We start from the raw sequence: 15,927 nt of genomic DNA, 5'->3' as shown, positions 1-15,927 counted from the left end.
GTTTATTAGATAAGTATTTCACAATACTTAGAAATCTGTAGAAAAAAAAAAGAACAGGTTTAAAGATAAAAATGACTGAATTCAACATTTTTTATACCCAAACTTGAGCCGGCACAGTGGACTTCTTTAAAATTCAGAATCAGAATATTTTATTAACCCCTAAGGATGTGATGTGTTTCAATCATTAAAACCAAATCTGCTGTTCAGTAAACAACTGGAGTTTGGCAAATCCATTGAAAAATATTAACTGTATTTGTATTTCAGCATTAAAGCACCTGTGCATACTGGTGGATAAACAATTATGTTTACAAACGTATGAGTTGAAAGCGAGAAAAAAGTCCTGACCCAAAAAATATCTCCCTCTATATTTTTCAGTGGCCCTAATCCCGTTCCATAATCTAGTCAAGTTTTGTCCCGACGGATTAAATTGCTAATCTATCCCATTTAAATCCACACTGCAATAAGAAACACCTTTCCACTCGGCTGATTATTTAACATATTCTGCTTTTTTACTGATAACTTACGCTGAATCTGTGTGAGCACTTATCAAACAGCAGCGATACGAGCTCATGTCAGAGGTGGCGAAGATGTGCGGAGCATGAGGCTGAAACTTACCCTCTATGGGAGCCAGGATGACACGTGAGTGGTCGTAGGCGATGACGTTGGCGTAACGATTCTTGGGCTTGTTCACCTCCAGGTTGGAGTGCTCCCAGGTGAACTGCTGGCCTGGATCAATAGACTGACGGGGGTGCAGAGACAGGCAGAACATGCACATGTAAGGAAGCAATCAAAAGGAGCCACGAGAGAAGCTGAGTAATAACAATACAACCTCCGTGCTATCACAGAAAGAAGAGCGGAAGATGGGGGAGGGAGAGATAGAAAGGTTGATTTCCCTGAGAGAAAGAAGAACACGGTATCATTACAATCTGCACGCCGACTGGTTCTGATACAGCAGCCGCACGCGGTACTTTATCAAGATCATTAATGCGCGGGGGTGCATAATGACAAATAACAATATTGATAAAGGCGACGGCTCTTCCCCCTTTGACAGGAGACTCGTGGAATGAGCCTCGACACTTGGGTGAAAGACAAATTCAGCCGTCTCTTTAAAAATACGAGAATTCTAGATAACTATTCCGCTCCCTCGCCAGGATAATTAAGTATTCCATTATGAGCCAATGTTTGCTCATAGGCGTCTGGTGCCGTGTTGGCATGGGGATGGAGGCTTGAATGATATTTGCAGTTGGGGCTGGAGAGAGCGAGAGAAAGAGAGACTGAAGCTGAAACTGAGTCCAATTGGAAACCTAATTTAACATGCAATCAGCACGCAATCATTACAGCAATGAGAGATTCCCTCTGTTTTAGCCTCATCTGGCTTTTCCCCCCCCTTCTCTAGCCTTTTTCGACATCCCCGTTTTCCTTATCAGCACGGCTCCATCTTCAAACTCTTCCACTTTTTATCTACTGTGTTCTCTCTGAAGTTTACTATTAAAGAGTCCTCCACCTCTCCCACTCCCTATATTTTTCCTTTCAGATCATCTTATGACCGACTAAGTGTGAGTATTCATGTCTGCATAAAAAGATTGGGGTCATTTCTCTCTTAAAAAAAACTCCCAACTCTCCCTCAGTGCAAAAACCTTCAAACAACATCCGTGTATTTCACATTTCAATATTTTTTTTCCACAAATGACATTTAAGAAATTTGTAAATTTAAAAAAAATCGGCAAAATATTTTCTCTTGTAAAACTAGAATTTCTCCCCGTTTCTCCTCCTTTTTACCGTGATGATGGCTGAAGATGAATGACAGCTCGTGTCCACGTGACAGGCTTGGCAGGACGACGCCTCCTGAGCGCCTGACAGCAGACAGATAAACTCTGCGGCTTCAGTGTCATCACGCAGAGCCGCGGTTTGCCTTCCTCGCTTCCGTTTGTACTTGAGATTATCTTCTCTTCATCTCCACTCTCCCGCTTTCTCTCCCCTCGCTGAATCCTCATCATTAACCAAAACTTCTCCACCTCATCTCTCTCTCCCTTCTCTCCTCTCTGCCCTCTTCCCCTCCATTTTTTCCTCCGCTCGCACATCCCGCCTGGCTAAAAACCAATCAGTCAAAGCCCTGTAGAGCTGTGCTTGGCAAGCCGGGGCGCCGGCACGAGCAGCCATTCATCAAGAAAATAACAAAATTAAAATTACACTTCTCTATTTAATTTGGTCATTTATTTTTCCTGGGGGGTGGTTGTGCGAAAGGGGCAGGCGGACCGAGGGAGAGAAGACAGAGATGAGCTGGTGGTTTAAGGCTCTCTCAAAACCAAGTAATTAGAAGTTGAAGTTGCATCAAAGCGTCAACTTTGGCGTCACGTTTCTCGTCTCTCTTCCCCCGCAGAACGGAACAAGCTTGTCCATTTGGTATATAGCCCGGATGTGGATTTATGAATAATAGATACCCAAGAAATACAGGATTGCTATTAAAAGTCGTTATCCGCCAACATCCACCAGCGGGCATGATGACGGCAATCTGTGCTGGTGTACCCGCTTCCCACCTTAGCCTGGTGTGCAGCGAGACGACAGGCACAGTGATTTAGGGATGGTGGGGAGGGGATATTGCTTGTATGCAAACGAGAGCTGATTCAGCGCTCCTGATTTCTAATCAACTCTGGTGTCATTTATAACCGCTGCGGTCTCAGAGCTCAGACAGCTCAGTTATCCCCTCTGCACACAAACATACACACACTCCCACACATACCATGTTAAAGCCTGAGTGCCAGTGTGCGCTTTTCCCAAAATCACATTAGCAGAGGTCTTTCTTTGCCATGTGGAGGCTGCTAATGTATGAGATACTTGTTGTAAACACTGTAATTGCTCATGTAACACCAGCTACAACACGCACATACGCAAAACAAGCAGAAAAGAAAGAATTCAAAAGAAGAAGCACGCGACACTAGAGCATACCAGATGAGACTGTCCTTTTTTCCCCCCAATGAAAACACAATTGGACAGAAATCAACACTGTAAGGCAACTTTCACGTTTGAATCGTTGGCCCACCCACCTCATATTCCTGGGAGAGTTTGAGGTTGTCGTTGGCCTTGAGAAGTTCTGTGTGTTCAGCCAGCTCTGAGATAGGGATAGGAGGATGATTCATCATACCTGCTCGCCAAAAACATAGAGAGACATTCCACACAAGGGAAGAAAGGAAAGAAAGTGTATCAGTACAGCACACGGGACACTGGTTCTAAACATTCACACATGCCATTTAAAGTACAGGTAACTTGTTTTTTGATCTTTGCTTAAATAACGAGGGACAATGGGTTTTAGTGATGAGGAAGCTTGAGCAGGACATCGTGAATGTTACACACAGTAAAAAAAAAAAGCAAAGAAAAATGTGCTGACTGGTGATGTTATACGCACTTGATTGGACCAGGCCAGAGCTCAAAAATAGCCAAGTTTATCTTGCGGGGCTGATTGATTATTTGCCAGAAAGGGTTGTGTTATACACCCGCAGACCAAATTGTAATTACTCCCACTGCAATCACGATGCTGACGGACAGGTGGACCAATAGGAACAAAAAGTTGCAGAGCGTAGCCAGTTATAGCTCAAACATTCAGAGGCATCAATAATTGTGATAGCTTGGGAAATTAGTTTAACGTGACATAAGAGGAACAACAAAAGGTTTTGATGGAGAGATCAGACGAAGGAGCCCCACAAATCATCACAAAGACCCCCATTTTGGTCTTTCAATCAACAGAATGCTCATGTTGACAAAATTGCCTTGAACTCCTCATTAGAGACAATCAAAAGTAACATTTGCTTTCAGCTCGACTGCGATCAACAAGAGATGATTTGAATAAAAACCTCACAACTCAATGGGAATACTGTTGAGTCGTTGAATGGTCTCGATCAAGTAGGACATTTCAAATTTAAGTTGACTTAGTTGTTTTTCACTAGCTGTACATGGAAAACACGGTGTTAGCGCAGCCTTAATCTGCGGTGCTCTGTTTGTGCAGCGTTGTTAGCACGGCGACCACTTTTCACTGCTGCCTCTATAAAAATCGTATTCTAGAATCGAGCCCTGACCTGGGGGGGCTTATAGGAAGGGAGGTGTGAGAGGGATCAGAAGGTTTAGGAGTGTGAATGATGCTGAGTGACACAGCGAGCTGCTCCATTTCAGCCTGCTAGTGCAAAGATAGCCTTTTCCTTCATCTGCCGCTTTGCTCGGCATTAGCCGAACACTATCTCAATGACGAATACCCCAACGGTACCTTCCAATACCAAAAACAGGCAGTCCAACATACACTTCCACCCCTCCCCAAAAATCCTACTGCTTTTTATCCCAAGGCATTCACTAAAAGTACAAGCTTTTTTAAATGGGTGGGGAAAATTGTGGTTTTTTTTTCCTCCTTGCTTCAATATCCACTGAATATTGTGTTGCAGCTACTATAATATTATCAGCACTGCTGTGCACTCCAGTCGCTAATCCATTTAGAAGCATAATGCTGAGGCCATGTAATGGAATATGGCGCAACTGTAGATTGTGGCTCTGTCCCTGCACGCCGACTGGCAATACTTAGCACTTCCATATTTTTAAACACAAGGCCTCTTTTCCTGCAGAGCATTGAGGTCAAAAGTCAACAAAATGTTGACACCACCTCAGAAAAATTCAGGGTTAATTGGGCATGCAAATCGGCATAATCACATTAACCATCCTTAACTTTCCCTTTTATACGATGCTTAATACCCCCCTCCAATGTTACGGGGGGTCACCCGTGTTTGTTGCGCTTGGGGGGGGGGGGGGGGGGGGGGACCCAACTCTCTGTGCTGACAGTATTCATTAGTGATGGTAATTTATTTTACACTGATATAACAATGTGGCAGTCTCAAGTACATAAAGATTACAATGTACACATGAGACAAATGGACGCCGTGGCATCTTCTGGGCACAGACACGGACATGCCGTATTAACAGTCTACTTTACAAAAAATGCAAACCACTTAAATGACAAACTTAATAGTTTCCCCCTATTCTTAAAGCCCATGTTGAGTTTGTGTTTCAATTAAGCATGTTAATTGCAAACCTTAAGGAAACCTTGTCGGGTAATAGCAGAACTGTTTGTTTATTCATACTTGAGTTTTCTCAGTGAGATAACAAAGCTCTGCGGCGGCGCTTTGGAATGAGCCGAGGTTATTAACGGCTTCTGCTGTAAGAATTCATTACGATGGATATCAAGGAAGGAGAAAAAAAAGGAAAAAGAAGATGAAAAATGAAATTTGGTTGTCAGTTTACTAGCCTCGCTTTCAAAGGAAAACCCTATCAGACGCTATGAGTGAAATAAGTAAATGTGTTCAAACGAGGGGCCCTTACTTCTCTTTGGGAAAACAAGAGCAAGAGGTTGTTTGAGGGGAGATCAAAGACTGTTTGTGTTGGGGTTTGTGCACGCGTGGTGTGTGTAGTTTTCTTTTCATGTGCACGTATCCCAATTTGTGTGTGTGTGTGTTATCCTTTTACAGTTTTTCTTAAAAAAAAAAAAGTGACCAGGGCATTTGTTTACCTCAACTGGAGGAGGTAAGAAGCACTTATTTGCAGAAGGCTTATATAAGAGCCTGATGTAAATATGCAATTCAATTTGTTTGATCAGCATAATTAGTACTGTTTGCTTTTTGGTGCCTCATTTTGCTATTAAATTTAATATAAACTACGTGCTTTATGCTCCAAACAAATGAATCTACCACACCTGAAGGCGCGCTGCAATGTTATTTCCCAGAAAATATTTAGCTTCTAAGCTAAACTTGACTGTTAAGCTTACCCAAGCAAAGTCAATCAAGGGCGAATTGCTGTTCTTTCTTAACCTAACTCTGAAGCAGTCAGCCCCCTCTCTCCCACAACGCTCAATCCCAAAGCTTTTTCCCCCCCCTATCTATCTACTATCCTATTTTTCTCCCGCTGTAATCAACATAGTGATTAGTAAACACACGTCACAAAAAAACATCTAATTACACACTTCCAGTCTCCTGATCTGCAGTCGATATGCCTGAGAAATATAATCATTCTTTTCGAAAAGCCAAGCCGGTCTTTCCAAAAGCCTATTTATGATGTCGCGTATTTCCATTTTAAAGAGTCGACGTCTGCCTGTGGATAAGCAAAGAAAATAAAGAGGGAAAACTGGGGGAAGAGTAAAAACCAGAAACTCCTTTTTTTTCTTTCGGGTGATTCTTTTGTGGTGAGCAGGAGAGGGGGTGATCAAATGTCGAGCCATTGTTTGCCACTGCTTTAATTAATTCTGCTTGTTATCTCTGAGCACAGAAAAAGACCCCGTTGGTTCAGAATGGAAATGGAGCAGTGGTGGTGAAGGAGGAGGGAGACGGGAGAACAACAGCTTGGAGGTAAGGATTGGGAGGAAGAGAAAAAGGAATAACACAAGTTGTATTTGGGAAAAAAACCTCCACTTATTAACCAGCTATACATGAGCGGAAGTGATCGCACAGCTTATTTATGCATGGTAGATTAATGCACAGCCAACAGCCTGAGTGAATATTGTGATCCAATTAAAGGGAAAAAAAAGAAAAAGAAAAAACACACCCTAGTGGACCAATAGAAACAAACATAAAATTAATTAGTGCTCAAATTTTGCTGCATCATGTGAAAAAACAAACAAATGCAAATGATGTATTTGGAAATTGAGGCAAGCGGTGCTCAAATACCTAAAACAAAATAAAACACACACACACACAAAAACCATACGTATATAAAGAAAGCTGGTACGCAAACTCTGAGAGCATAGTGACTAACTTTCATAGTCAAAATCTGCTTCACTCTGAGGACTGCTTAGACCAGAATCTGTGAAGGACAGCAGACATAAAGGAAATGGTTTCAAAAAGGCTGTAATGCAACACAAAATGCCATGTTAACAGAAAATATGAAATGTGCAACATAACACAAGGGCATGAAGTAAAACACAAGGGTAATATTACCTCATTTCATCCCACAGGGTGGCCTAAATTATGTTATTTCAGTTTTCAGGCCAAACTGACACACAGACGTGATAAAGTAGGGCAAACATTTCCAAATCTTAACACAACTTCCCGTCCACCACCAATTAGCAGTCAGTGCCAGATTCCCACTTGGGGGCCGACTGGTTGGCTGAGGGTGTCAGCCTCTGTGGGCCCGTGGAAAAATTTCGTCTGCCAACCCCCATACCAGCGGCTATAGAGATCAGCGATAAGAAAATTGATTTGCTATATTTAAGCCTTTATAAACAGCAGTTGGAAAGGCCCCATCCGGAGGACTGTGAGGAAGACAGAGAAGGGAAAAACAGCTTATGTTTGCTGGTGAAAACTAACTCTGAAAGGTTCCTTTGTTTGTGGCTTCATGCCAAAGCACCAGGAGTGAAAGGTGTGGAAAAGTGTCCGCATTCTTGGCTGACAGCTGTGGAGCCGGAGCTGATGGGAGTCAGAGCTCCGAGGAGGGTGGTGACGGTTCAAAATCTTATCTGCTCCAGAGTAGAAATCCTCCGGGGCTCCAGCCGGCCGATATTACGTCCGTGTAGACACAGGTGTCCCCGACCGTTCAAGCAGAAAGGAGCCATCTGTGACAGTATTAACAGGACATGTGGCCAAGAGATGGCATGTGATGGGATGTGTCCAACCTGCCCATCAAGCAAAGAAAAATAGATTTTGCACAGGCTGAAAGCTGTCATCAGAGTGACAGGGTCGATCGCGTAATACAAAGATGGCAAGTTTTATCCAACTGAATCGAGATATTATGTTCAGCTTCACGTGTAAGAAGTGAGAAATTAATGGAACGGAAACAAGATTAGAAGACTTACAGGCTAAAGCGGGATTTTATTAACGAAAACAAAAACAAACAGTTACGCTTGAGTCTCCAAAATATAGCTGCAAAAACAAGCATTCATGGCTTTACATTGACGTCTATAGGAGACAAGACGTCACTGCAGTGATGCAAAAGGAGCGCAGTGAGATGAAGACATTGAACATCCCCCTCTCCCTAATTGATTTGTGACAATGACTAATTAAACCTAGTGGGTGGTGCTCTGAACCGCTGTCTCTAAACGTCATTCATCACAGCATGAAGAAAGTACAGGCATGTCTGATTATGTTCATACGGAAGTGTGTGTTATGTGTGTGTTTCCACAGAACTGTGAACGGGAGGACTTGGCCGTTCAAGTTGTTGTGACGTGTAGATAAATATAGTGAAGAACATATGTATTATTTTATATGCTGTATGCAGAGGTTTTCTTTTGTTACATATTTGTCACACTCGCACGTTCTAGATAACCAAATGACTTTCAATATTAGACAAATATGTAAGAAAGGAATTGCACCCCCACAAAAACCTTGATAGATCATAAATTTACTGTGAATAACAACAGTTTTTGGAAAGCTGATTTCAGTTTTAACAGCCACAACAAGACTTGATTACTGCTAGACATGCTGAATCAATAAATCCCTTAAAAAGAATTTGTCTGACAAAGTGAGGTAGGCTAAAAGATCTGAAAAAGCAACACATCGTGCCAGGGTTTAAAGAAACAACTGAGAAACAAAGCCATTGGCATCTATCAGTCTGGAAAGGGTTACGAAGCTATTTCTAAGGCTTCGTGACTCCAGTGAACCACAATGAGAGCCATTATCCACAAATGGAGAAAACAGAATGAAGTGTCCCAGAAGCGACTGGCTCACCAAAATTACTCTAAGAGCACAGTGACGACTCATCCAGGAAGTCACAAAAGAACTCAACATCTAATTTGCACCTCACTTGCCCAAATTAAGGACAGTGTTCATTATTCAACATTATAAAAGAGACTGGGCAAAAGTAGCATCCATAATGAACAAAAAGAACACAGGCCTGTCTCGCATTTGTCAAAAAAAAATCTTGATGAAGACTTTTGGGAAAATATTCTGCGGACTAACGAGACAAAACGTGAACTTTTTGGGAAGTCTGAGTCGCGTAATGTCTGGTGTAAAGCTAGCACAGCGTTTCATAAAAAGAACACAACACCTACAGTGAAACATGGTAGTGGTAGTGTGATGGTCTGGGGCTGCGTTTGCTGCAAGATTGTTTTTGATTTTTCATTAAATGGAAAAGTTCCATCGCTGCTGACATCAAGAGCATGGCACGGTCATGTCGATGCAAGAGGTGCCAAGTCCAATCAGCACGGGGTGCCCGGTACAAGCCTTTTCGGCCACTTTTTAGCACCTTCACGTTAAAGTTGTGATCATTTTCATCAGCAACCTAATGACTAAACAGGAGTTTTAAAAAGAGAAGAGTCCACAGTTTCCAAGACCCAAGAGGGAATACAAGTTTAGGATCACGACCAGGAGGAGGGTTGCTGTTTATTTTTTCCAAAATTTACTGGGTTGTGTGCTGAGTTCAACTTCTACTCATGATGGGTCTAATGGAAGACATTGAGTGCAAAGGTCCTGAAATGTGGTGCAATTACAATTGAGTGCTACATCAGGACATCAGGGCTGCAGCAGCAGAACAGTGTGATGCACTGAAGAATGCGTTCAGAAAGTGTTCCAAGCATGGCAGCTGCATTGGAGGCAGTGTGTCACAGCCAAAGGACTTCAGATAACGCTGAGGGATGGTGGTCAAATTCAAATCATGTTGCCGCAGTCACAGAACATTTTGATCATACCCCATATGACCCTCGGGAAATCAAACTCATCACATGAAAATGTTTATTATAAGTACATTTAATTATTTCTTTATTGCTAGTTGGAGCGTTGTGATAATCATTAACTATTGTAGGAAAAAAGCTTTAACTTTAATATAAAGAAGAGTAGACAAAGAATAAAATGATGAAGAAAAAAAAGCGAGCACTCTGGGCGAAAGGGAGGGCTTAGCTGCAGATAGACAGTAGATATCCACCGAGTCGTGATGCTTCATTACTTTGGCCCCATTTGCCAATTAAACCCTAGGCACAATGGAAGTTAATGACAAAACAAGTCACTCTGTGCCCCAAGGAGTTATGGGATGTCATTGTGAGGCTGTCATATCACCTACAGGCTTTTAAGCATACATGGACAGGCGTGCACAAACACACAAGATGTGCGCACTCTCTCTGAAACATGATGCCTGTTGGAAGGCTAATCAAAAACATATTTTATGTTCCTCAGCACTAGGGGTCAGCGAGCACACATTGCCGACACGGCATATGCTCGGCTGGATTGGAGAGGCCTTGGATAACTGCACGGGGAGTATGCTCATTTGAACAATGGTCGCTATTAGCTGATGGGGATGTTCACAAATGCTCACCGGCCCACTTAATTGGGCTAAAATGTCCATTTAAATTAAATTCCTCGGGTGCGGAGATAACGACAGCGTCCAATTCTGCGGAACAACGGCGAGGCTGTGGAATGAGAATGCTCGTCGAGTATAAAGACAAGTCTTAACATATACTGGTGACTGTTGTATAAAAGAGGGCAAGCATTTGTAATGAGAGTGACTGTTATTTAAGGAAGGCTGAAGGACAGCGGTAAGCACAGGAGAAAATCTCAAAACGTAAGAGCGGCCACTATAACATTGTGGTTACAGAAACCTCTGATAGGACTCTGAATGCCAAGCAAGATAAAGATGGGAACAGTAGCATTTCTCTGTAAGTGTCTCTGTGAGTCTCCTTGCTTCTCTGTCCTCTGATGTAAAGAAATCTCTCTTTCCTTCGAAGATACAAACTCAAGGCGGCATGTCCGGGCTGAAGAGAAATGCTTTATTTTGAAATCTGAGCCTTTTGATGGAGCAGAGACTGGCCATGGATGACAGATGGATTTCCAAAAAAACATCCCGGCTCGAAGACAGAAAGACGGCAGGCAAAAAAAATAAACGAAGAAATAAAAGAAAAGAAACAAGCAGAAACTAGGTTGGGTGTGTTTATTCTACTTATGGAGAATTGTCTCCCTTATTAGCTGTTTGTTTGGACCAATCTGTACAAAGGCTACTTAGATACATAGCGAGCTTTTATGCTACAATACATTTGGAAGGTAACTGGCCGACAGATGTGCCAACTGCATTTTTTTTTCTTTGCACACCACAGCTTGTAACTGGACACTGAAACTTAACTGAAACAAGAAGACAGCATAAGAAAAACACTTCCACTGCGGCTAAGACCAGAGTCAACAAACCGTAGATGTCAGTGTGGTCAAATTACAGGAGGCTTGATGATAAAAAAAAAAGGCAAACAAACAGAAAATCAATCTGAATGAAAGCCAGGGGAAAGATGTCAGAAAGCTATGGCTGGAGAAACCAGACTTTAGCGCAGATGATCATCAGAAATAAGGCAAGGCAAGTTAATTTATATAGCACAATTCAACAGCAAGGTGATTCAAAGTGCTTTACAGAAACATTAAAAAACAAAAACAAATAAAAAGCATGATTTAAAATGAAAAAAAAAGGAACAGTAGATAAAATCAGTAGTTAGAATGTAAGTTTGGAAATTTAAGCTTAAAGTAAAACAGTGCGGATTTGGTGCTTTATTCAAATGCAGCTGAGAACAGGTGAGTCTTCAACCTGGATTTAAATAAACTGAGTGTTTTAGCTGATCTGAGGCTTTCTGGGAGTTTGTTCCAGATATATGGAGCACAAAAGCTGAATGCAGCTTCTCCATGTCTGGTTCTGACTCTGGGAATTGATAAAAAACAGGATCCAGGTGACCTGAGGGATCTGGAAGGTTCATACTGGGTCAGGAGGTCACTGATGTATTTTGGTCCTAAACCATTCAGAGCTTTATAGACCAGCATCAGAACTTTAAAGTCTATCCTCTGACGGACAGGCAGCCAGTGTAAAGACCTCAGTGCTGGACTGATGTGGTCCACTTTTTTGGTCTTAGTGAGGACTCGAGCAGCAGAGTTCTGAATGAGCTGTAGTTGTCTGACTGATCTTTTAGGTAGACCTGTAAAGATGCTGTTACACTAATCAAGCCTACTAAAGATGAATGCATGGACTAGTTTTTCCAGGTCCTGTTGAGACATCAGATCTTTTATCCTTGAAATATTCTTGAGGTGATAGTAAGCTGATTTTGTTATTGTCTTAATGTGTTTTTCTAAGTTTAGGTCTGCATCCATCACTACACCCAAATTTCTCGCCTGGTTTGTGGTTTTTAGATGTATGGATTGAAGTTCTCTGGTGACCTGTAATCGTTTTTCTTTGGCGCCAAAGACTATTACTTCAGTTTTGTTTTTGTTTAGCTGGAGAAAATTGTGGCACAACCAGTCATTGATTTCCTCAATGCATTTACCAAGAGCCTGTACAGGGCCTCGGTCTCCTAGTGACATTGTGATATATATTTGTGTGTCATCTGCATAGCTATGATAGTTTATTTTGTTGTTCTTTATAATCTGTGCCAGTGGGAGCATGTAAATGTTAAACAGAGGGGGTCCCAAGATGGAACCTTGGGGAACTCCACATGTGATACTTGTCTGCTCAGATGTGAAGTTACCTATTGATACAAAGTATTTCCTGTTTTCTAAGTATGTTTTGAACCAGTTTAGTACAGTTCCTGAAAGACCTGCCCAGTTCTCCAGTCGTTTGAGTAATATGTTGTGGTCAACTGTATCAAATGCTGCACTGAGATCCAGTAAAACTAAGACTGACATTGTTCCACTGTCTGTGTTCAGACATATGTCATTAAACACTTTGGTCAGAGCGGTTTCAGTGCTGTGGTTCAGTCTAAAACCTGACTGGAAGGCATCATAGCAGTTATTCTGTTTTAAGAAGTAACTGAGCTGTTGAGAAACTGCTTTTCAAATGATCTTACTTAAAAATGGGAGATTCGAGATTGGCCGGCAGTTGTTCATTTGTGTCTTGTCAAGATTGTCCTTTTTTAGTATAGGTTTAATTACAGCAGTTTTTAGTGGTTCTGGAAACACACCTGACATTAAAGAAAAGTTGACGATATGTAACAGGTCTGACTCCAAAGTCTTTGAGACGTTTTTGAAAAAAAGATAAAACCACGTAGAAAGCCAGGGTATAAAAAAGACAGGCCTGACAATGCACAAAATTTCAAACTCTTTCTTATTCATCAGCGGTTAATGGGGATATGGCAAACACATGCTTATAGCCTACAGGCTGTTATGATGGCAAATTATGTCAAACACAATGATATGGGGGGACTCAGACAGGGTGTACGCAAAAGCACATATGCAATCATTTTGGAGTAGCACATGTGGGTGTAAGTGTAACAATCTGCTGTCACGACACACGTAAAGTGTATTAATGCATAACCATATATTTATATTCTGCTTTCATGAAAGGTTTTCTCTCTGAATTGTAATTGTGCAACAATATGAAAGGTCTTCTCCAGATTCACACATGTATGCAGCCCGTGAGATCTTTTTTGGATTAAACCTCCTTTACAGCCTCCATTAATTTTATTTGAAAAAGAAACTTCTTCCAATCCTTTGTTGCTCTACAATTTTAGAATGAGATGAATGAGCTTCCTGTTCTTCATTCAGAGTGTAATGCACCTTTTGCCTTACCTGGAGTTTGGAAGTTGATGCGCCTCACCTCCACGGGGTCTGTGGGGTGATGGGGTGTAATGTCTGCGTTGTTCAGCAGACATTTTGTGCGTGGCTCCGACTCTTTTCTTTTGTGGCTGGACAGTAAGTCAAACATAAAGAAGGAAGAGGGGAAGACGTACAAAAAAAGACAAAAGAAAAAGAAAAACTTTAATGCACACTTGATCCAGCACAAGAGATCCCATCCTCACTATCTACTCAGTAACTCTGACTGATTGGTAGCTCAGTCGGTCAGAAAAGCTAAGAGTGAAGCAAAATCACGGACTGTGAAGCTGGTAACATGTATCGCGTATGAACAAGTCTCCTTCACTCTCACTAATTAAGGCCATTTTGTGCTGAGACAAGCTATTTTGTCTTGAAAAATGCATTAAATCTAAGTAAGACTAAGCCTTACCTGTCGGGTTTGCTGTTTCCAGAGAAAGCAATAGGAGTCAAATAAATATATAAAGATGGTGAAAACACAACACACAAGGAGAAAGGGAGACGGGGAGGCAAGAAGAGAGATAAATCAATAGAGAGCAGTTTAAAATTCACAGGGGTCGCTGCTGGGCTCGCAAAAAAGCGAGATAAAGCTCATCAGCATTGGAAGAAGGTGTGTGCATGAGTGCAAGTGTGTGCACGTGTCAATGAGTTGGAATGAGTGCGTATTCAATGAAATGTGTAAGTAAGCGCATACATTCGAGAGCCCTGCATTTGCGTGTCTGTGGATGTGTGCGTGCATGCGTGTGTGTGTACGTGTGTGTGCGAAGGGTGCAGATACAGATAGGAAAGGGGAATGTCAGGGCCAAGGGCAGTCCTGGGAAACACTATTCACCATGGAGAGATGGGGGAGATGGGAGAGTGAGGTGGAGTGAAAGAGAAGAGAAAAAAGAGAGAGATTCAAGGAGAGATGTTACTCTCCCTCTAACCATTCAAGATGGAGGTAAACCAAGGTCAGATAGTCACGGATCATCTGACAGTAGCGAGCCCTGCTCATGCTTCTCACACCAGTCCTACCCCCTTCTAGATAATTCAGGGATCTTTCCTGGTATGTAGGGCAACCTCTTGCAACATTGTTCTGTTTGGATTTGCAGCCCCCGAGGCAAATATGTGCAGCTAACAGTAAAAAAGGGCGATATACTGACTGCATGTGCATCTTCCAAAGCTCGAAGCTACAGAGAGTTCACTTAGTCTTGACTCAGAGGAGCAGAGGTGTTGGGCTTTAAAGGCAAGTTTGATCTCCACTACAGTAAAAAAAAAAAAAAAGATCACCCAGTTTTTAATCTAGTAGTTTAGTCATTACTAACATTATTATTGGGTAACTTAGGCAACACTGGAAAAAGTGCTTGAACACTAGAATTCGCAGTTCTAATTTCACATCCAGACTCTGACAATATGTAGGAAAAACCTTTAGTTATGATACCGTAACATGATAGCTGCACTCCTCTATAATGCATATGGTTTTTATGTGGTAGAGATCATACTGGTTTCATGGTTTGTGTCTATTTAGAGGGAGGGCAGTGGCACGCTTACTAGACTCACTCCAGTCCTGTGATAGAACATTTCTATCCTGTCCCTTTCATGATGACAACAGCCCTGTCCACGTTCTATTAACCAACATCAACAACAAACGAAGCAACACATTTTGGATGAATGCTTTACCAAGGTCTACTTTTGGCACCACATCTTTATTTTATTGTTCCCTTGAATTTATCACCCTTCCTATACTCGCTGTGAATAAACACTTTTGACATCTACTGACTGACAAATTCTTTCTACTAGTCGAGCACCATCTCAAAGAATCTCCTCCTCTCTTCTTTCTCCAACCAGCTCACATCCCACGACCATCTTTTTTTTTCCACAAAAAAAAAAGTTTCATATTTACATGCAACTGTGTTTTTGGGACTTTGAATATCATGCTGCCATGAAAACATAATAAGACCCTCGTTCAACATGCCGCCTAGCATGCAATCATTTAAGATAGCCCAATTCCCCAGTTTGACTACAAATAAGGGGTTTGGCATGAAATGACAAGAAAAACCAAACTCCAAACTTCACATCTATTTGAGGTTCTGACATCTTTACACACAAGTATCACCACAAACAGAAATTCCCAAGCCCACTCACTTTTTATACAGAAGAATGGCGATGACGATGCAGATAATGAAGACAACAGCCAGGACGGGGCCCAACACCCATATGAGACCATCTCCAGCGTCTACTGGCAAAGGGTCCACGACCAGCTCAGGAGTCACCACCGTGTCGGTATATGGGCTTGCTGCAAACATTTTCTGAACAGAAACAATTTTTCGCAAAACTTAGTACAGTGCATAAAACCCAAAGATACAAATTGAACAAACTGAATTGAATACCACAAGAAGCATAAATGTGTTAGGTTTAGATAAATCAGCATTAAGAGATCCACTAT

General features: G+C 41.9%; 1 protein-coding gene across 5 annotated transcripts in view; it reads right to left on the bottom strand.

Annotated features, from left to right (window-relative positions):
• Positions 1 to 15,927, bottom strand: part of ptprsa (protein tyrosine phosphatase receptor type Sa) — a 180,326-nt gene that overhangs the window by 26,694 nt on the left and 137,705 nt on the right. For 3 of the 5 annotated variants that reach the window (XM_085371935.1, XM_085371934.1, XM_085371936.1), the window contains 5 exons: positions 15,627 to 15,790; positions 13,482 to 13,597; positions 6,781 to 6,828; positions 3,045 to 3,142; positions 616 to 739 (listed from right to left, as the gene is read on the bottom strand). In XM_085371935.1, the coding sequence (XP_085228061.1) occupies positions 616 to 739; positions 3,045 to 3,142; positions 6,781 to 6,828; positions 13,482 to 13,597; positions 15,627 to 15,790 (550 nt within the window). The remainder of the gene's footprint in view (positions 1 to 615; positions 740 to 3,044; positions 3,143 to 6,780; positions 6,829 to 13,481; positions 13,598 to 15,626; positions 15,791 to 15,927) is intronic. The other 2 variants (XM_085371937.1, XM_085371938.1) reach the window with 1 other exon arrangement.

The sequence above is a fragment of the Diplotaxodon limnothrissa genome, linkage group LG15, assembly GCF_057381915.1.
Source record: "Diplotaxodon limnothrissa isolate DT_005_m linkage group LG15, D_limnothrissa_male_GT1.1, whole genome shotgun sequence".
In the NCBI taxonomy this organism is placed as follows: domain Eukaryota; kingdom Metazoa; phylum Chordata; class Actinopteri; order Cichliformes; family Cichlidae; genus Diplotaxodon; species Diplotaxodon limnothrissa.
Note: the sequence above shows the minus strand (reverse complement) of the source record. Positions and strands in the feature narration are given on the sequence as shown.